Source organism: Ursus americanus, chromosome 6, assembly GCF_024610735.1.
Source record: "Ursus americanus isolate L20-20 chromosome 6, mUrsAme1.1.p, whole genome shotgun sequence".
Classification (NCBI taxonomy): Eukaryota; Metazoa; Chordata; class Mammalia; order Carnivora; family Ursidae; genus Ursus; species Ursus americanus.
Window position 1 is genome coordinate 63,434,686 of NC_142132.1, and position 22,110 is coordinate 63,456,795.

General features: G+C 42.9%; 1 protein-coding gene across 5 annotated transcripts; it reads left to right on the forward strand.

The window, feature by feature from the left end:
* Positions 1–225: 225 nt before the first annotated feature.
* On the forward strand, positions 226–21,429 carry MRLN (myoregulin). Of its 5 annotated transcripts, none has more exons than XR_015724845.1 (6): positions 226–674; positions 1,970–3,910; positions 4,447–4,529; positions 13,809–13,920; positions 16,462–16,567; positions 18,678–21,429. XR_015724845.1 is itself a non-coding variant. In XM_045783502.2 (6 exons), exon 6 carries the CDS (start codon positions 15,645–15,647, stop codon positions 15,780–15,782), a length of 138 nt encoding a protein of 45 aa, XP_045639458.1. In that variant the 5' UTR covers positions 276–674; positions 1,970–3,910; positions 4,447–4,529; positions 13,809–13,920; positions 14,824–14,865; positions 15,622–15,644; the 3' UTR covers positions 15,783–15,851. The 5 variants fall into 5 exon arrangements, 2 of the variants coding, with proteins under 2 accessions (XP_045639458.1, XP_045639456.1); XM_045783502.2 differs by lacking the exons at positions 16,462–16,567; positions 18,678–21,429 and adding exons at positions 14,824–14,865; positions 15,622–15,851 and having other exon boundaries at positions 276–674; XR_015724846.1 differs by lacking the exon at positions 16,462–16,567 and having other exon boundaries at positions 227–674; positions 18,678–21,428.
* Positions 21,430–22,110: the final 681 nt, after the last annotated feature.

The following is a 22,110-nucleotide window of genomic DNA, read 5'->3' on the forward strand; positions in this document are numbered from 1 at the left end:
TGACAGAAACAGAGATTGAAGCGTTGTAGCTACAAGCCAGGAAATGCCAAGGATCGCTGGCAGTGCCCCCGCCCCGCAGCCAGGGTGGGACAAGGAGGGCTCTTCCCTTCCTGCCTCCAGAGGAGGACAGGCCCCACCCCCCGCTGGCCCCGGGTAGCAGCTAGATCTGTGAGACAACAAAATTCTATTGTTTTTAGCCCCCTAGTTCTGGTATTTTATCAAGACAGCCCAGGGAACCTAATATAGCTAGTAACCCATGGGATTAGATGATTAATTCAGACATAAGACCTTAAAGAAGACAGAAAAGATACTTGTCTTAGTCCTCTAATGCTCCTTGCACAATCCCAATCCCCCTTTGTTCAAACCTCAGTGGAGGCTTGACGGAACTTCCTTGCAAAATAAACCACTAGAGAAACAAAACAGAAGAAGCTCACAGAAAGCCAGAGGAAGTTCTTGCCTGAGAGAATCAGTGTAGCTCCTCAAAGTGTTACAACACACAAATGTCCAGAGCACTGGATCCACTCGCCATTGTGGATGCCAAATCCCCGGGACACGAAGAGTCGAGAAGCCAGCATGAATACCGGGGTGAAGACGGGGCGGATCCGAGGGAGGGTCAGCACTCTGTAAAGACACAGCACCAGAAAACTGCCACAGAAAAACAAATCCAGATTCAGGTAAGGAGAGACTTCATATGAAAAGACTGTTGTAGGTGGTTGACAGGGTCTGGGGCTGGGGGAAGGGCGAGGGGAGAGTTGCTGTTTAAGGGGTATGGAGTTTCAGTTTTGCAAGATGAGAAAGTTCTGGACCTCTGTGGCCCAACACTGTAAATATAGTTAACATTGCTGAATGGCAAACTTAAGCATAATTAAAATGAGGCACGCCTGGGGGGGTCAGTCTGTTAAGCATCACCTTCTGCTCAGGTCATGATCCCAGGGTCCCAGGATCTAGTCCCGCATCGGGCTCCTTGCTCCTCGGGGAGTCTGCTTCTCCCTCTGCCTGCTTGTGCTCTCTCTCTCTGACAAATAAATAAATAAAATCTTAAAAAAAATGACTAAGATGGTAAAGTTTATGATATGCATATTTTACCACAATTTAAAAAATTATTCAAGAGAAGAGAAGAGACATAGTATGGGGAGGCGCCCTGCTGCGGTTCAGAAAATACTCTGGTCACAAGATCTACAAGCATCTCAAAGGTCAGGCAGAAAATGGCTTTCTCTGTTATAAAGAAGAGTAAACAAAGCTAAAAGGACACAATTAGGTGAGAGGGTGTGTGATTAGACAATTGATTAGAGAATGTCGTCAGCTTGTTTTTGGAAAATTCACTAAGGAAGGGCTGTTCTGTATTCTGATGCAGGTGGGTCAAAGTTCAGGGGATTGTCTGGAGAGAGAAAGAAGCCCGAGTAGAGTTTGGTTAAGACACGTTAGCGAGTATTTTGTTCAGACTGGTGAGTGGGGACAAACGGTTCAGCTGACCGTTTATGAGGCACGGCGGGAATGTAGAGGGTCTGGCCTTGCCGTCGGTGAACAAGGGACTTATCCACCAGTCTCATCCAAGTCATTTGAAGACGGGTGGTTCTTTGCAGTAAACCTTTTCCCCAAACATGAAGTGGTGAGGAGTTTGTGCTTTCCAGGAGCACAGGATTCAGGTAGAGCTCAACATCACCACATCCCTGCACCTGCTCTCCCTCCCTCCCCCTACACAAGTTTCCAGGCGGTGAGCTCTTGAAGGAATGCTCCACGAAAGCTGGCTAGCCCCCGTCCTCACTCATAAGCTACTGTTTGCATGTTCCTGGAGCCGTGCTGAGGACGTGGCCTGCCTTATGTCACTTATCTCTCGAAACAACCTGATTACCTAAGCGGAGTCTTCGATGGTCATTTTACAGATGAAGAAACCGAGGCACCAGAAGAATACATAACATTACTAATGTCACACCGCTAATATCACATAATTAATATATTTGTTTCCTAGGGCTGCAGGACAAGTGACCACAAGCTTGATGGCTTGAAACAACAGAAATGTATCGCCTCCGTTTTGGAAGCCGGACGTCCAAGATTCAGGTGTCCACAAGGCCCTGCTTTCTCTGAAGTCACTCGGGGAGGATTCTTCCTTGTGTTGTCATCACTGCAGTGGCTGCCAGCAGTCCTCGGTGTTCCTGGCTTGTAGACATACCACTCCGGTCTCTGTTTCCTTTGTCACATGGTGTCCTCACCGTGTGCCTCTCTGGATCCGAGCTGCCCTCTCTTCTAAGGACACCAGTCACTGGATTAGGGCCCAGTGTTACCAGTCTTAATCCAGTAAGAGCTCATCTTAAATTGATTATATGAGCAAGGTCTTATTTCCAAAGAAGGCCACAGTCACAGGCACTGGGAGTTAGAACCTGAACATTACCTTTTTGAGGGACACGATTCAACCCACAGCAGTTGGTAAGTGGTGGAGCTAGGGCTCGGGACCCTCCCCAGTCATCCCGAGAGTGGGATCTTCACGCCCCAGGCACCGGTAAAAGGGACCCTTGAGGAGTGTTAAGACTCTATCAGAATGTCTAATTTTAAATTTCATCTTTTCAAAATTTCCACTTGTGTTTTAAAATGTACATCATGTATTTACCATAGCACATGAGTCTGTTCCATAAAGATACATCTATTCAGTGGGTACTCAAGAATTGTAACTGGTCAGTGTAGGAAAAAAAGAAATTAAGGCCCTGTACCTACTCCCCTCCTTCTTACCCATCTATTAAACTGGTGGTCACTGGTGTGTTACTTTTTCTTTTTCACAGCAAAATAGCACTCCACTATTTGTAGTGAGGTGTTTTGATTTCTCCCCACCCCCAGGATTCGGCTGAAAAGGGTTTGGTTTGGAAAAAGGGTAGTTACCAGATCTGAGCCAAGGTGACAGGTAGCCAGAACCTTAAGAATGAGGCAATCTGACAAGATTTTTTCCCTTCAATTTGTATCCTTATGTATTTCAATAACTTTGTCTAATGATCAGTTTCCTTTTAACGCCTCAGACAGACAGGCAGAGCCAGTGTTTAATATAATTTAGGTCTGCAGGGCTGCTGTTAATGAGCCAAACAATTTAACATCAATTGTTGGGGGCAGGGGAGGTGTATCTTTTTTGGACTTTTTTTGAAATACAGTTTTTCAAAAGGAGAACCACTGCACCCAGACCCAGTAGCCAGGTTGTGATTCCGCTTCTATTCTTCGGACTTCAGTGCTGCGGTTTCCCTTGTGTGATACTATTCAGAGATCTGCTCCCCTCCCCCTAACACGCACATAACCCACACACACACACACACACACACACACACACACACACACACTGCCAGGAATTGTTTTGGGTTCCTGAAGGGGGACAGAGTGATATGCTCACAGGTAAATACATCTCAAAATGCTAATGTGCATTTGAATATCCATTTGTTTATCTATTTTAAAAACAGGGGGAAGTCAAGGTAAACCAGGCAAAATGTATAAATTTGAAAAGATATTCAGATATCCATGGAAAAGAATTGCTCAGAAGAACAAAGGATAGTATAACATTAAATGAGTCACGGTGTTCTCCCAGAGAGTAAAACTGTATTCTCGTCAGTTATTGTTTAATTCTTCGAACATTTGACATAAGGGTCTATTGATTACTGGGGCGGGGAGAGCTGGTCCCCTGCTCACGGGTTGTGGGAGCTCCTGTGTGGGCCTCCGTATATTTTTGTTACACTTTATCCCACCTGTGCCTGTCAGTTCCTTTCCACTTGCCTCCTCCCGTGACAGTCTGGCTCATGTTTCTTCATAAAGCTCTAAGCCAGTTATTAATAACAGCCCAGCGAGTCTCCGGATCCACCTAAGAGCATGTGGTGTTTTTCACAAAAGAGAAGAGAGATCATCTCCTTGACTTGGGACTTTGCTTGCGGAGCCCTGAACAGTAAGTTTGCGGTTTTAAACTACATGACATTTTACAATGTTGATGTGGGAGGAAAGCTTTGCGTAACTCCTGTTTGCCTCTGGTGGGGGGAGAATGGAGTAAGCCGGAGCTTGGGCTCCCGGAGCCAACTTTCCGCACGCTGCTTCTGCCTCCCTCCAGCCTGTACGGGGCTGCTTGCACGCCGGAGGCGTGCGTTCGAATCCGCTTCCTCTCATTTCCATCTGGTAAATAAAGGCAGGAGGAGAAGCAAGGGACTAATCATTCCTAAATTCTTGACCCCACCTTGTGGTATGCGTGGTACTCCCGTGGCTCCGATGAGCGTGAGAACTCTCACTCAGGGAAAGTGACCGCGCGGAGGGCTGCCCGGTGGTGCGGGCTTGTCCTTCTCCCGTGGTGGAGCTTCCGTTCAGGCACAGCACCCGCCTTGCTCCTTCTTGTTTTCTTGTAGCCGAAGGCTTTGTCTTTGCAGCCTCCTTTGTAATGGTTGTTCCTGAGAGTCCTGGAAAGTAGGTCACTGTGTTTTCTGTCTGCAAAAGGAGGACCTGCTCCGTCCTTGGGAGCTCAGCTGAAACCAGACGATCCAGTCGTTCTCCAGGACCAGCGTAGCTTCCTGCTAAGGGTACGTATGCTCAGTGCTCTCGAACACGTGCACCAGGCTTCTAAACAACATGCGGAAGGGAGGCATGACAGCCAACTGGAAGCGGGCAGACGCTGGCCTGGTGTGGAGCCCTGGCTTGGAGACTAACCCACTGTGTGAGTTTAAGCAAGTACTCAATCTCTCTGAGCCTCAGTTTCCTCATTTGTAAAATGAGAGTCATAATGACATCTTTTATAGGGGAGTGGGGTTTACTCATAATGTAAGTGGCCAAGCATACTAACATTATTTATGAAATCCCTCATTTGAATTTCTCCTGAATCTTCTTAACCATCTCTTGTTTGTTTCAGAGTCAAATCTAGAGCCCCCAATGTGGTCTTTGACAGAAAATATTAATCTAAATGGTAGAGACACTGGAGGGAGGTGGGTGGGGGATGGGCTCAATGGCTGATGGGCGTTAAGGAGGGCACGTGTTCCAATGAGCACGGGTGTTAAATGTAAGTGATGAATCACTAAATTGTACTCCTGAAACCAAAGCTACGCTATATGTTAACTAATTTGAATTTAAATAAAATCTTGGAAGAAAAAAAAGAAAGAAGGAAAAAAATAAATGGTAGAGACCATAATTGGTTTCATCTTTAGGATGGGCAAGCTGTGTGGAGGGTGAGGCTGGGGCACATGGTTAGTGGTTCGGGACATTAGTCTGTAGCTAAGATCAACGAAGATGACAAACCTCCCAAAACAATTTCCAAGTGTAAGCTAGTGTTTTCGTAAACTTGCCTGCTTTACCAGTATTCTGAAATTTGAGGTTTTGGTTATGTGCTTCTATGGTTAGAAGGGACTGGTGTCCCCCCCCCCCCCCATTGCTAGATGGATTCTGTGCCTGGAGGAGACAGAAAGGAGGGTTGTCTCAACGAGTAGCTGCTTCCCAAAGTGTTCCCCTGTAACTCAGGAGATGAGATTTTTGCTTTCCTCTGCAAGCTTTCACTATGCGCACATTTATTTAGTTCCTGCTGTGTGCAAGGCATTGTGCTAGGTTAGCAAGGCATCAATAAGCTCTGACTATAGGAGGAGAAAGAAGTCATTCTGGGAGTCACTCTGGCCCTGGTCAGAATGGGCCTCTTCTATGGTACGTGAGAAGTACAGACAGAGCACAGACAGGGCCCAGATCCCACAGAGCCTTCACACCCAAAACTGATCCAACAAAAATGGACATTGCTGGTTAGACTTCCCCCTGGAAGGCTGTAAATTCTTGGAAAATGATTCACGGATTTTCAGGGTTCCACCCAGGGTTCACCCTCTAAGCAGTGAGCTGGTGAGGCATAGAAGAACAGCATCTTAAAGCTGCATCCCAGCCTCACCCCTCTACCCCCCACCTCCCCAATTACTTTTTTTTTTTAAGATTTTATGTATTTATTTGAGAGAGAGAGAGAGGAAGCTTGTGCATAAGTGGGGGAGGGGCAGAGGCAGAGGGAGAGGGAGAAGCAGAGACTCCACTGAGTAGGGAGCCTGACACGGGGCTCGATCCCAGGACCCTGAGATCATGACCTGAGCCGAAGTCAGATACTTACCAACTGAGCAACACAGGCACCCCCAATTACTTTTTGTTGAGCACCTCTTTTCTTCTAAGGCCTGTGCTAAATGCTGGAAATACAATTCTGCCTTTTAAAAAGTCACAGATTTTCATTTAACTTGAAATTCTGTTCTCCCCCCTCGCCATCTACCTTCTCAGCTAAACTTGACTCCAAAACACACTTAACTGGTTTCGGAAATCAAATCTGCACCTTAATGAATCCAAAATGGCCACCAGTGAATTTATACGAAGTGTGTGTTGCAGAAAGTAGTTTGAAAGGTTTTGCCAGATGCTTTTTAGAATTCCAACAGGCCTAGACAGTCACACTCTCCTCTACTCACCTGCACCCAGTCTGGAGTGGCACCCACTTGGCTGTATGAATTCTGCAGATAAAAAGCACAGACCTCACAAACAAACACCCTCAGTCTCACTCCTGCTTCCTCACCCCATGGCAGGACAATCGTGCTGGGCTTCCCTCCTGAAACCTTGCAGAGCTGGTCCCCAGCCAGGCGCTGGGCAGTTCATCTGGCCTTGTAAGAGGGCACTACAGCTGTGATTCATGGAGAGGGCTGGGGAACTTAACAGGGAGAAGGTTGATAACATTTTGATTTTTTGGGTTCCAGAAGATTTCTTAATGTTAAGTGCCTGTAACCGGGCGATTTGTGTCTTCTTGGGGGCAATGCATGATCTCCTATTTGGGGTAGGAATGTGCCAGTGGGAAATCTCAACCTCCAGAAGTCTTGGTAATGGGTGATTAGGAGATGTTTGTTCAGGTGTAGAGAAATAGTTCCTTTTAGGGCCAAGATATTTACTTATAACATTCGAGGCATGGTCAGAGATGGCCCAGGAAGGCCCAAACTGCACAGGCATTGACATTGAAAAAAAGCACGAGAGGTACAGTTGAAGAGAAATAGAGTAGATCGACGCGGGTCGGGGAGCCCCCCAGCTCCAGGGGGCTGGGGGGCCCTAGAGAGTGTTGCCAGGCAAACCAGCCCACATGCTGCACGCCTGCCTCCATGTCCCCTTTCCACCTCTAAATCCATTTGTTTCTTCTCACCCATCTGAGTCATCACTCTTCTCTTTCCACCGTGCTAGGTGGCTTCATCGCTGCTTCATTGTACCAGCCACCGTTTGCTCCAGCACCAGGCAGCACGCTGGGCTCACAGCTTCCCTTTTTACTGATCCTGAGATACCGCGGTGGCAAAGGCTGTGGAGCCAGACAGACCTTCCTTCAAATCCCCGGTTATCCCTGGTGTGTGACCTTAACTATTTAACCTTTCTGCTCTTCAGTTTCCCCAAAGGAGGAAATAGGGGTGCTAATGGCTCACAGTACCAGGTTTTATGTGATTAAAATCAAAGCATTTGTAGGCCCTTCCTAATGAGAGTTACAAAGAAAATCCTTTTGATTCCCTGCAAGACCGATAGCATTTCTGGTTAGCAGGTGAGGTTAAGTGCCAGGTCCGAGGCTACAGGGTCATACCAGCTAGAACCAGGATCTAAAACCAGTTTGGTCTGGCTCTAAAACCTATGTTCTCTCCTCACTCCACTTTGCTGACTGACCATCTGTGACCAAGCACATGTTTTTGTCCTCAGTCGAAGTCCACTCTGTCAAGTTCTGACCTGCCAAGTGCTGCAGTTTTCACTTCTGACTTCCTTTATTTTGGACTCTCTGGTCTGACACTGGCCCGAATCAGAGAAGTTGGGAGGTTGATGAAGGTAGAATGTCTCCAAGTAGCCGAGGGAAATGCAGAAGCCAATTTATCTCAAAGGTCAAAAAATGGCCGCGGCCACGGTGATGGTCATTGCGCAGAAGAGGAGCTCTGGAGCCTCAGACCAATGACTGTACTTCCCGTCCTTCCCCGGGCCTCGGTGTCCAATGGGAATTTTACAAGATTGCAAATATCTTTTCCAGTGCCAACATCTCTGTCGGATTTCAGACCTTTCACTACTATTGTTTTTCTTAGCTGGAAAGAGAAAAATCTCTTTGAAATCGTATCTCAGGCAGGAAACAAGGTCCAGCGATCATGCTGGCAGTCCTGTAAGTGTAAAGCCATACGCCATTCTCATGATTCTCATTCGACAAGCTTTCTCTCGTACAAGACTCGTATCATTGATGAATTAATTTCTCGGATGTGTGTTAAATTTCCTTTCTCAGCTTTGGGCAGAATCTAATGGAGCCTTAACTAGTTCAAAAAATACTATTTGAACTCAAATTTTAGAAACTTACGTAACGCACAAAACCCATTTACCGTTGACTAGGCCTGAGTTTTTAGTTAACTTCTGAAGGACTCACATTTGAAGTGTCTCCTGCCCTGTCACACCAGCATCCATTTCTAGAGTCCTCAGGGGACAAATCTCCATTATGCCGTAGAAACGGTAGCCACCCTAACAGGACATTCCTATCCTAAAATCCCATATCGCCGGTGCCAAGTTTTTTTTTGCCTTCCAGCCACTTGACTTGGTTCCCTAATTACAACCAAAAAATACAGAAGCAAAAAACACCACCAAGACATAATTCCCACCTGTTTTCCAAAGTTTCTAAAACATAGTTTTATTGAACATAAACTTTATAGGAAAGAGACATTTTCCATACAGAGACAAAGAGAAAGCACCCAACTTTGGAATTTTACTTTTTAAATATTTGCTAGAAAAGGTAGACTTAGTACATGTGTTTTTCTTGTTGTAACTGTCATTTAAACAAAATGAACTTTTGGTCTTTTGAAAAAGATTCTACTTTACGTGCAGTTATTAAATCAACATTTATTGAAAATGGATTGGTGTCACATACTGTGAAGCACTGGGATCCAGGATGGCTAAAGCCATCTTACTTTTTAATAAGACATCTGTGGTCTATGGGATGGTGTATGCAAACAAATAACCATAATACAGTGTAGTGAGTTGAAACACGGTATAGACAGGCTGGCTTAAATTCTGCCTGAGGAAGTCAGGATAGATCACAGAGGAGGTAACATTGGTTTTCAAAGGTGTGTGACAGTTTTGTGTGTTTAGGTGTTTAAAGAGAGCTTGAGAAGAATGACTCATTCAAGGATACCATCTAAGAGGTAATATGCTAGGTTATAATTATAATATTTACCATTGGTTGTTGTGTGTGCTTGCTAGACACAAGTATCATCTCATTAAATTCTCATACCACCCTAAGAGATAGATACTATTATTTTCACCCCCATTTTGTAGAAGTGCTAACTAAGGCACAGAGAGTACATGTAACATGTCCAAGGTTTCATGGTAAGTAGCAGATCTGAGTGAAACCCCATCAGTCTGATTCCAGACCCATTGCTCAACCACCATGCCCTGAAAGCACTATTGTTATTTCTTTGTCCAGCTAATGTTAAGAAGGTCAAGGGGAAAAACTAGTCAAAGGTTGATCAGTGGGTAGATAACAAAGTAATAATAAACAAGAATAACATTGCAAATAAAAAAGCTAATAAATAGATTTTAAAAGCCTGTACGTTCAGCAAACCTGGTTGCTAGAGTAAGCTCACATTGGTGTTCTGTGAATGTCCCATTTACAAAGAGCAGATTATTTTGATGTGAGTAAAGGAACAGCTGGCTGTCGTATAGAGATCCTGGCAAATTCAGGGTTCTCTCTCCCAGAAGGGTCATTGCAAGACTGTCCATCGCATTATTTGAACAACAGTTCACATACACAGAAAGGAGCCAGGACTGAAGAGGAAGAGTGGCCATTAATGATTACATGTGGATATTTCCATTTCAGTATGGTCGATTTCCACTGTAATACAGATCTTTTCAAAAGTAACTTTTTGTTTGAAAATATTAATAAATCTATGTAGTCGACAGATGGTGCCATCTGGAGTCCTGGGTTAGAATCTAGGATCCAGCACAGAATACTGAGTGGCCGTGGGTAGTTGCTTCATGTTCTAACAGTACATAACCATAGCCTGGCACATGCTAGCCCCTCAATAAATGGTAATCATTGTACTTTACTTGAGTGACCTATTAGGTAAAAATGGACAGACTTCAATTATGTGTCATTTTTCAACGTGTGTCTCTAGGGAACTTTGCTCAATATTATCTTGACCATTAGATAGTGACGGAAACAGGAGTAGGATGAACAAATTCTTGTCAAAAAAAGAAAATATTTTTGAAATATGATTCAAGAGTTTAAGACTATAAACTCGAATCCAATGAAAAGTGTTTTTCTTTTGATTGAAAAAGAGACTTTCCAAAGTATGTTCTGTTCTTTGCCTTGACCAAGAATCCATGCCTTATAAGGGGGAAATAGAAGAGGTTGAGAGAAATTGAGAAAATGGTGAGGTCCTACTTGGCGGTGGGAGCAAGCCATTTAGCAAATGCACTCTTCTTATGGTTGCGGAAGTCAGAGTTGATTTGAGAAGACACGTTTTACATAAAAGCAAGATTGTAAAGGTTTTAAAGGCAAGAGCCTACAAGCTCATGGCAGGAGGAAGAACAGGAAATACAGTGGAATTCAACTCCCAGAGACCAAAGTTTATTGCTTCTCTCTTTTCGTCCAGCTTACTTTGTGGGACACCACTGTTCAACCACTCGATAAACAATGAACAGGTCACTTTGAATTAGATTATTTGGACTCTTCCTGGAGTCAAAAAATAAATACAAATTTAAAAAACGAGATAAGAGAGTATTTTCAGTACAACATTCTATAAAATAATAAATTGATTCCCAGTGCCTTCTGGAAATAGGGAAAGGGAAGGTAGGTAGAAGCATTGCAAATGAAGTGATAAATTATTTTCAGGCACCCGAAATTTCAGCATGAAGTATTATTAGGCCCAAAATAATCTGGAATGTCTTATATCAGAAATTGGAGGTTATTTTAGTTATGACTTTTAAATACTACATTCAAGATAAGACCATGACCTTGAAATAGTCACACTCAATATGTTCTAGCATACTCTTAAAAGTGTCCTAATTTGTTTGGAATTTATATTTTGGTGCATATTGTATCCAATAAAAAACATTAGGAATCATTTTTTTCCCCTGAAAATTGCTGCTGCTAAATAGCTTTTCCCCCAAAAAGAATGTCCATCCAATCCCAAAGAGAAACACACCTGATTACAAAGTTTCTAGCTAAATAAGAACTAATCAGACAAACATAAATCAAAGTACAGTGATAGTCATAATTTTAATCCACAGTAAAATCTGAGCACGTTAGGAAGCTTGAGATGATACAAGTCTGTGTCCTTCCAACGATTTAGACCTAACAGCAGCTCTATCATCAAGCGGAAGAACGAAACGGGAACCACCCATATTCCTGCTGATCGCGAGCATTTTGAGTGAGACAAGAACATGTTCGTCAGCCAGAGAGACTTAAAATGAACTCAAAGACAGTTAAGTTTATCAGTGAAACATTTTTTTTTAAAGATTTTATTTATTTATTTGACAGAGATAGAGACAGCCAGCGAGAGAGGGAACACAAGCAGGGGGAGTGGGAGAGGAAGAAGCAGGCTCATAGCAGAGGAGCCTGATGTGGGGCTCGATCCCATAACGCCGGGATCACGCCCTGAGCCGAAGGCAGACGCTTAATGACTGAGCCACCCAGGCGCCCCTATCAGTGAAACATTTTAACTGAAAATACGTAATTTGTACTTTTTCACATAAGTTACATGTTTTCATTAAAATGTTTCATGCCTGAATCTAATTTTCCCAAGTTCATCTTTGTTTAAATGATTGGTTTAGCAAAATAAAATCAGTATACGTTACTTTTGTATATATGGAGAAGGAAAAGGACTGGCAGTTTTGAAACTACTTTCCTTATTTTCTAAAGTTATATAAGCAAGCAACGTCCTTTTTTTTTTTTTTAAGATTTTATTTATTTATTTGACAGAGAGAAAGGCAGTGAGAGAGGGAACACAAGCAGGGGGAGTGGGAGAGGAAGAAGCAGGCTCCCAGCGGAGGAGCCTGATGTGGGGCTCGATCCCAGAATGCTGGGATCACGCCCTGAGCCCAAGGCAGACGCTTAACGACTGAGCCACCCAGGCGCCCCGCAAGCAACGTCCTTTTATATGAAAATGCAAGAAATAGAAACAGCACAGATAAAAAAATCACATATAGTCCTTCCTTCCAATCTTGGCCTCGGTGATCATTTGTAGATATTTCTCAGTTTCTTTTCTTTCTTTTTTCTCGTATTTCAGTTGTGAAGTTTAACATACATACAGAAAAACACATAAAATTTATATGTACACTTTAACACATGGTTAAAAAGTGATTGCCAGTGTAACCACCACCCAGGACAAGAAATGAAACAATGATGGGAGCTCCTCATCCCGCCTAACCCCTCCCTAACCCTCCCTGAAGTCACCCCCTCCTGATGTATGGTAGCCAATCCCTTGCTTTTCTTGATCGATTTACCTCCTACACTGTTGCCATACACATATGAGCCCCTAAACTGCACACTTTTAAAAAAAGATTTATTTTATTTATTTTAGAGATAGAGAGTGCAGGGGGAAGGGCAAAAGGAGAGGGAGAGACTCCACGCTGAGTGCAGAGCCTGGGGTGGGGCACGATCTCAGGACCCTGAGAGCATGACCTGAGCCAAAACCAAGAGTTGGATGTTTTAACCAACTGAGCCACCCAGGTATCCCTTTGGTGCCTTGCTTTTTAAAACTTCAATATTATGATTGTAAAATTTACCACTGCTTTTGTATGTAGCTGTAGCTTAATTTTCGTTATTATGTAGTATTCCATTATATGAATTTATCCATTTTTCTGCTAATGGGCATTTGGGTTGTTTCTAAGCGGAGAATATTATGAACAATGTGTGTCCTGGTGCGGATATCCTTGCATCCGGTATATACCTAGGAGTGTAATGGGTTGTCATAAGGTATGGATTTTAATCATATTTAAATATTTAAACATAATTTTCTAAGTAGTGTTTTTATTATTTCATTGTTGTAATAACCATCATTTCATTGGATAAATAATCTTCCATTTGTGTCTAAATTTTATAGCCTGATCTTTTGTAATAAATTTACTCCTCCACTTTCTAATATGTTCATAAAAGTGATACAAAATCTTAAAAGTTAAAGAATTTAGAGCAGACATACAATCACATGAGCTATGGTCTTACGTAAACAATGAAGTTTTGTTGTCATAGAAGATATTGAAGCAAATATATTTAAAATAATTTTTAAGGACATTTTTGATTCAGTTGTGTTTGCCATACAAGATCGCATAAGCTTAATGTGTAGGACTTACGGGTTTGATACATTTATATTGCAGTCTGATTGCCATAGTAGTATTAGCCAGTACCTCTGTCACATCACATAATTACCATTTCTTCTCATGCTGAAAACAATTAAAACCTAGTCTCTTAGCAAGCTTAATATTTATGATACAGTTTTATTGTCTATAATCACTGTACTGGGTATTAGGTCTTTAGAACTTACTTACTAGTTGCAAGTATGTATCTTTAAACAACATTTCTCCCTTTCCCACACCCCCTGAGATACGTTGTTTAAAAAACATGGTGAATGCTTGCCTTGCCAGGAAAACCCTAGAATTCAGCTTAACCTTTCTATTAAAGTTTCAGTGTTCAGCTGCACAAATCCTTGATAAATTAAAATTAAAATGTCATATTTTCCAAAGCCCACTCTTTGACACCTTCCTGACTTCTTTGAAAGTAATTTTAGTGTTTGTCCAAGCAGGCCCCCTGCTCCTCCACTTCGTACACTACTTCACTATCCAATAAAACCTTTTTATGTGCTTTGACACAGGGACCGAGGTTGCTAAGAGTCCACCTGTGCTGAGTGCACTTTGTTCTGGCCAGAGTTTACGGAGAGAACACCAAGGAGCAGGGCTACCTACCACTACCTGGGATTAAGTCAGGTGAGAAACGGGTCTCGCCTCCCTCATCAGTCCCCCCGCAGCTCTCTGGTCTTTCCCACACTTCCTATTTCAGACTCTTGCTGTTGTTGGAGGAAAGTGAATTGCCCCTCGGAGCAAAGATTAAAGAAACACAAGCTGGAGGCCATGAGAGCGGAGAAAATCACTTTGCCAACCCATGTATTATTCTCACCCCTTGTTTCTGAAACACGGGCAAAAGGAATTGTTGGATGTCGGGGAAATTCTAGGTGTTTACTTTGCCGGTGACTGATGTGTAATTTGGGGCATGCCATTCCCTCTTCCGGGAATGGGGCTAGTTATTACAGAAATTAACCAAGCTTGCTAAAATGGAAGAAGACAACACCGTCTAAACCTCATCTATCAGCCCTCTCTCTTACAACTCAACCTGCCTTTTTGGTTTTTGAGTGAAAGTAGCAACAAATATTCTTCTACCCCAACCCTGCCCCTTTTAAAAAAGCATTGGCGCTCCTTTTAAGTTGAGTGTATAAAAGGCACTTTGATGCAAGTCTTTGAAAATTGCTTGATTTATTTGACCTTGCATTCCTGAACAAGGAGTTCAGAATGGTTCTAAACTCCCTACCTGACAGGCATTTGGCAAAATGTGCCAACAGTGTGCTACACAGAGCTCGCACTAATACCTTTTAAAATTCTATAATACTTTTTGAAATTCCTGCTATTTGTCTAAACTATTTGATTAACACAGAAATGTGGAGGAGATTAAATGTTCGATATCTTATTAAGTGACTGAAATAATGAGAGAGGATCTTGAGGAAAGATCAAGACAATGAAAAAGACCTTTTGTTGTTTAATTAAAAAAAAACATTTTATCACCTGCCTTTTTCCATGTCTTCAAATTCTCATTTCCTGGTGACGCTGCCCAAACAGGTTGGAAGAAAGGCAATTTCACTGATGCCGAAAGAAGTGACGGTAAATGACTTTGTAGATAAGATTTCATGAATAAACTGACAAGACAATGGTCATTCTGATGGTTCCGTGAGCTGTTTCTTTTTCTTTTTCTTTCTTTCTTTTTTAAGCTTTTATTTATTGTCAGAGAGCGAGTGAGTGTGAGTGCACAAACAGGGGGAGTGGTAGGTAGAGAGAGAGGGAGAGAAGCAGACTCCCTGCTGAACAGGGAGCCTGATGCGGGGCTCCATCCCAGGACCCTGGGATCATGACCTGAGCTGAAGGCAGACGCTTAACCGACTGAGCCACCCAGGCTTCCCCCCCCAAAAAAGCTGTTTCTTTTTAGAAAGAAAGGCATATTTGACATGTAGAAAAATGTATCATTACGATATAAAGTGGTCAAAATGAGGGGGTGGAAAATATTTTAATTCATTGGGGGGAAAGGGTGTGTACAGATGTGTACAGATGTTCCTCATCACTATTTCTTGACGGTGCAAATATTCCATTGAGTTTAAAGAATTAGGATTATAAATATGTTTTTTTTTTAAGATTTATTTATTTGATAGAGAGAGAAAGAGAGAGCATGTGCGCACAAGCAGGGGGAGCAGCAGAGGGAGAGGGAGAAGCAGGCTCCCCACTGAGCAAGGAGGCCGATGCGGGACTAGATCCCAGGACTCTGGGATCATGACCCAAGCTGAAGGCAGATGCTTAACCAACTGAGCCACCCAGGCGCTCCTATAAATATGTTTATTTCAGGATACTTTTCTCTCCCCCCCCCAGGGAGCAAGAGCATTCTGGATAAGATGTGTAAAAACTGGATATTAATGTCTACTACTATTCCCGCAAGTCCAGAAGATGAAATTATTGGAAGACTTCTAAAAATTTTGTTTGTTCTCTTTGTTGACTTTATGTCTATTATATATGTCATTGTAACTTCCTAAAGAGCTGAATTCCCTTGCTTTACACGTAAATTTCACATTAATTCCACTGAATAAAAACTTGTAGTTCAATATGTTGAGTGATTTTAATTTGATCTCCAGTTATTCTAGAAGCCAAAAGGACATTACAATCAAAACAATATTGTGTACTGTTTAGTACCTAAGGTTTATAAAACATCATAAAAATTAATGTGTCTTTTTTTCCCCAGAAATCTATACTACCGAGTCATAAAACTTCTTGACTTTTTAACACCATTGTCATTTGGTAGGTTGAATAAAATTTGTAAGTGTGATTATGTGATTATGGGTGATTTTTTTCAGGATGCATACCTACGTGAAATTTTATCTGGTTCTATTTTTAACACACCAAGCTTAACATATGATAATCTTTCCATACGATATGTCAGTAGTTTATACTCATTTTCTTATACACTTATCTGTGTGGAGGTAAGTATGTTTTTCTGAACCCTGGACAATTTTATGTTCCTATCAACAAAAACTTAGAGTTAGGAATAAAAATACTGTAAAGAGATTCTTTTAAGAAAATAGAACTTGTAAGAGAGGAGAGAAAACAGGTGCATGTGTGCCGATTTTCTGTTTGGGTCTAAATGCTCCCAGCATGTCATTTAATATAAGGCTCCCAATAATTCTAGGAGGCAGGTTTGTTGCCCTTATTTTACAGAAGGAAAAATGGAATGTTGGGAGAATTATGCTAGCTTGAAACCAAGACGAGGAAGCGCAGAGCCAAGTCTTGGGGCTTTGCGATCCGCATCATGTCGCCACTAAAGGTAAATAGTAACAGCACGAGTGTGATTAAAAACCAATCGGCAGGGGCACCTGGGTGGCACAGCGGTTAAGCGTTTGCCTTCGGCTCAGGGCGTGATCCCGGTGTTATGGGATCGAGCCCCACATCAGGCTCCTCTGCTATGAGCCTGCTTCTTCCTCTCCCACTCCCCCTGCTTGTGTTCCCTCTCTCGCTGGCTGTCTCTATCTCTGTCGAATAAATAAATAAAATCTTAAAAAAAAAAAAAAAAAACACAATCGGCAGAGCTCAGCTTTTTTTTCACAATAATGTTTCATTCAAGCCCCTAGGGCTGTATTTTTGCATTGCCCCTATTTATTTTCTTATTCCACATTTAAAAATCTTTTATGAAAAAGATCATTTACCCTGCTTGACAATGCATTCTCTTTACTTGTTTTCTTGATTTCCTCATTTTCTGACAGTGTTAAAATGTAACTGTTGAACTTCTGCTTTTTAAGCTTCAGGAAAGCAAAGGTCACTCTGTCCTTTAGACTTTCTGACTTTTTACATTGGACACATATGCTTCACAAAATTCTGATTTCTTCCATGTGATGACCATTTTCTCAGATTTGGCCCAATCATTAATGCAAGATTTCATAAGAGGCCCAATGAAGTGTGAAAGGAATCTGGGACCTTTGAGACTTATTACTTAACTGACTCTTACTTAACCTTTCACTGGTGTTGTGTATTTAACCGTAAGCCAAACAGAGTCAAACTCTTTGAACATCTGCTGTAACAGAAAATCTTACTTCTTCTACACAATACATTCACACCCTTCCTTTTGGATATAAGGGTCACGTCCTGTTGATGTAATGGGTTTCTCCCCACTTTCCTCTATTTGGAATTTGCTGGGGCCTGTTATCGGGTTACTGACAGGGGAGTAAAGTCGCTCCATCATCTGGAGATTGTTTTTCTCCCCTCCCGTCTGCTTCCAGGCAGTAGACAACGTGGTTAGAAGCATTGACTCAGACTACCTGCATCCAAACCTGGGCTTTGCCTCTGACCGTTCAATAACCCTGGGTCTCCCCTCCCTTACCTAGAAAAATGTATCATAGGTTTGTAGAGAGGATGAAATGAGATGACCAGCGCAAAGCGCTTAGCACGGTTCTTGGCGTACGAAAACCTGAAGCCGCGATAGATTGGTGTTACCAGCATCCTCGGGGGGATCACAAGTGGCTTGGCTTCCCTCAAGCTGTATGTTAGCGGGTCTCAGTCACCTGCCTGTCCTACACTTCCCCCTTGCCCTTAGAATGACCTCACATTAACCCGTTCCCTTGGCCTGCGAGTGTGACTGTTGCCACTGGGCCCCAGCCTAGTTCTGGGCGAGGTGTAGATCTAAACCCATTGACACTGCAGGGCTCCTTTGGTGATGTTATTTGGGGACGTGGGAATTGCAACTAGATACAATACGACTTGTGACAACAAAGGAACATTGATAAATATCTTTCTGCAATAAGTAATCAGAGTCTTGGCTTTGTAATTAGGAATAGATGGCTTTTTTTTTTTTCAGTGTTCAAAAATATTCATTCTGTACCTTTTTGCCAGGCATGGTGCTGAACAGCCAGGTCAAAGTAGTGAAGAAAGCGTAGATTTTCTGCTCCCAGGGAGCTCATAGTCCAATGGAGGGAAAATGAATGAATACCTAAGGGGTGCAACTGCTATTGGGTGAAGTAGTAGACAGGACATGCCTGGGATGTTAGGGAGAGTGTGGTGTTGTGGAGAACGTTCTGGGGGCTGCCGGAAGCACCAAGCCCTGGGATCCTGTTAGACATGCAGAACCCTAGCTTCCCCCCAGACCTGCTGCATTGTAATCAGATCCGCAGTGATTCATATGCACGGTACAGTTCGAGAGACACTTCTGTGGAAGGAAGCTCCCTGGACTAAGTGTTCCTACTGTCTGGCTAGTGGACAGATATGTGACCTCTGGGCAAGTTGCTTAACCTCTCCGGGTCTCCTACGTCTCCTGCATTAAAATAGAACAGAATGAAGAAAAACCAAAAATGGCATATTAGCACTACCTGCTTTGCATATCACATAGAAATATTGTGAATTTTATTTATTTATTTTTTAAAAGATTTTATTTATTTATGTGACAGAGAGACAGCCAGCGAGAGAGGGAACACAAGCAGGGGGAGTGGGAGAGGAAGATGCAGGCTCCCAGCGGAGGAGCCTGATGTGGGGCTCGATCCCGGAATGCCAGGATCACGCCCTGAGCCGAAGGCAGCCGCCTAACGACTGCGCCACCCAGGCATCCCAAGAAATATTGTGAGTTTTAAATGAACCAAACCGAAACACATAGAAATGTATAACAGAAAACAGTTTTATAAATCTAAGATGTCATAATATCGAGAACCCGGAAGTAACTCTGGGAGGTAAGGGACCTGTGACTCCCTTTAGGAGAACTGGAAAAGGATTGTTCTCATAAATGGCAGCAACGCCCACCATGTGGATGTATGTCTGCAGCCTGGATTAGGTAACATGTGTTTTCTTGGACGCATTTCTGTGGAGTTTCATAGAACTTAATGTCCACGAGCGCTGTCATCAACAACCCTCCAGCTGAACCGGATGGTGTTTTTCTAACTTGCCACTAATACGTATGAATTACGTATTAGTAATACGTGCCTGAGCTGCTGTGTCTGCATGCTGTCACTTTCATAATCTCTGTATCAACTCAAGTGGCCTTGCATCCTTCCCAGTTCTGTGCTCCTTGAAGCCTTTCAGAAGAGAGGTCAGAAGTCGCCTGCTAGAATCCTTGTAATTCATAAATGGCAACACCTGGAGTTGGCGCGCACTGTGCTGAATGTTTTGCACACGTTATGCAGTGCAATCCATACTAACAGATCTTGAGGCATTTCCAGTTTGCAGGTGAGGAGCTGCAGGCTCAGAGGAATCAAGTACAACGCCCAAGCTCACACAGGATACCCTGACTGTGGTGACACTGCTGAAAGTGAGACAACCAAGACCCTCGACTCAAAACGATCTGCCGCTAGAACCCTGTCCTTGACCATTCAGTTATCCTCATGTCAAGCCGGAGAGGTTAATTGCCTCACTGGCTCTTCACTTGGAAGGGCAAGACGTTTGCACTAAACGAAGCATCTTACGCTGAGGGAAGCAACAAGTAAAATGCAACCTGGTGCGTATAAGCTATGGCGTTGTGAAACCTTGCAACGTGTTGACTGTCCACCTTACAGGCACCTGTCTTTTCTAAGGCTTCTGTCTGGAATAAAATGGCGTATGTACTCTCCAGTCATTGAGTCCCATTGTTTCATGTTGTCAAATACGAAGTCAGCCTTTATCAAAAGGAAGTCTGCGATCATTGTACTGCATTCAATATACAAAGAAACATAAGTCATGTCCATAAAATCATTTCATGTCAATTTTTTAATAATTGAAAAAAATCTCAAATGCCATTTTGAGCCATTTGTTCCCAAAGAGCTCACAAGTGACATCTTGGTAAACGTGCCAACGGCTTGGGTTTCGTAATAACATCTTTCGGGTGACAAGCACTCTACAGTTTATGCAGTACTTCAGTGTTTCCTTGAAAGAAACGACTTACAAAACGAAACAAAAAATAAGCCAGGTAGCCATTGTGAAATAGAATGGACAGTTGCTAACTCTGGGGTAGGACTGAAATAAACTGCTTCTGTAGAGACTGGGATCGAGGTTTGAAAATCTTAAATGTGTGGTGTTTGTGTGAGCATGTAGAACAGGTTTTGGTTCTGGCTGCTCTCTACATGATGGTTATTTGCTAACCTTACTGGGAGCGGTCCTACTAACTGAGCTAGCTGAGGGCACGTTGCCATGTAGGCCAGTCTGGGATCAGCAGTGAGCCCAGACTTATTTATAAACTTACAGGAAAGGGCCCTTGAGTGTGCTTTGCCTTCTGACTTGGAACGATGGTGAGAAAAGATTAGTGAGAGAGCACGGGAAGTCCTTGATGGCCAACTGGGTTTCCAGCCTGAACCCTCTGCCCTTTCTGCCAGGAGCTGGCTACAGACTGTTTTCTGGATGGTCAGTGTCCCTGGACTGGTGTGATCTCAAGGTACAGAGACTGACCTTTGGGTGTTGTTTACGAAGTTGATTATGACTTGCACTATGGAGATCATTGGCTCAATAAGTATTTAGCAAGTACTCATTGCCTATCCGGTAGTGCTGTAGGCACAGGGAGAGACTGTGGGCCCTGTCCTCATAGAGTTTGCCTTCTGGTGGGGGAGGCAGACCACAGACTGATAAACTCATGAGAATTTCAGATAGTTCTGAATGCTGTGAAGAAAATAAAACAAAGCAATGAGAGAGAGAGTTTATGTGGGGTAAGAATATTTTAGCTAGGAGGACCTAAGAAATGTTTCCTGAGAAACCAACATTGGAGCAGAGCCTCGACTGATGAACAGCCAGCTGAATGGAGACCTGAGGGTAAAGACTTCAGGTCCAGAGAACAGTAGGTACAAAGGCCCTGAGGTAGGCAGAGGTCAGGGAAACATTAGGAAGGCCAGTGTGACTATTGCTTAGTGAATAAGTAGGGACTTAGTTTTTCAGCATTGGTAAAAATCAGCTCCTATATAACTTGTTTAGTATTTGTTGCACACTGTGGGTGGTTACTGAAACTTTCTCATGGCAAACTGTAGAGAGGATGTGAGCACACCTCCTGGTCTGTGTCCTTTGTACTGCCACACGCCACAGGCAACGGACCCACGCTGAGGACTGCGACTTTTCCATGGCCACCCCAGGCTGACCGTATCTGGCCCCTAACTTGTCGCAGTGCGAGGCGGCTTCGTCGCTCCACTCGTTAATTTTAAAAGCTGTGTTTTTAGGACAGCTTTTTAAAAACCATAAGCAGAGCAAAAATTGCATCCGCTGTAGTTTTTTAAACGACAGCTTTATTATTATAATTCATTTACCATACAATTCATCAATAAAGTGTGAAGTTTCGTGATTTTTAGTATATTTACCGTGTTGTGCAACCATCAGCACAATTAATTTTAGAACATTTTCACCACCTACAGAGAAACCCCGTTAGTACCCATCAGCAGTTCCTCCCGTCTGCTCCCAACGGCCCCTCCCCCAGCAGCCCTAGGCGACCACTGACCGACTCTGTTTCTACAGATCTTCCTAATCGGGGCATCTAATATAAATAGAATCATCCAATATATATTTTGTATTTGGCTTCTTTATGGCCAAATAATAGTCCATTACACGGACACATCACAGTTTAGTTATCCACTCACCAGTTGATGGACGTTTGGATTGTTTCCACTTTATGGCCATGATGAATAGTGCTGTTAGGGACACTCATGTATACATTTTTTGTGAAGAGATATGTTTTCATTTTTTTTTAATTTAGATATTTACCAGTTAGTGGAACTATTGGGTTATATGATAACTCTACTTTTAAACCTTTTTTTTTTTTTTTACTTTTAAACTTTTGAGGAACTGCCAGGCTATTTTACAAAGGAGCTGCCCCACATTTATAGGTTTTGAAAGGTTTTTCTTTTTATCCCTGGGGGGAGAAAGAACACTAAAATAAATAAA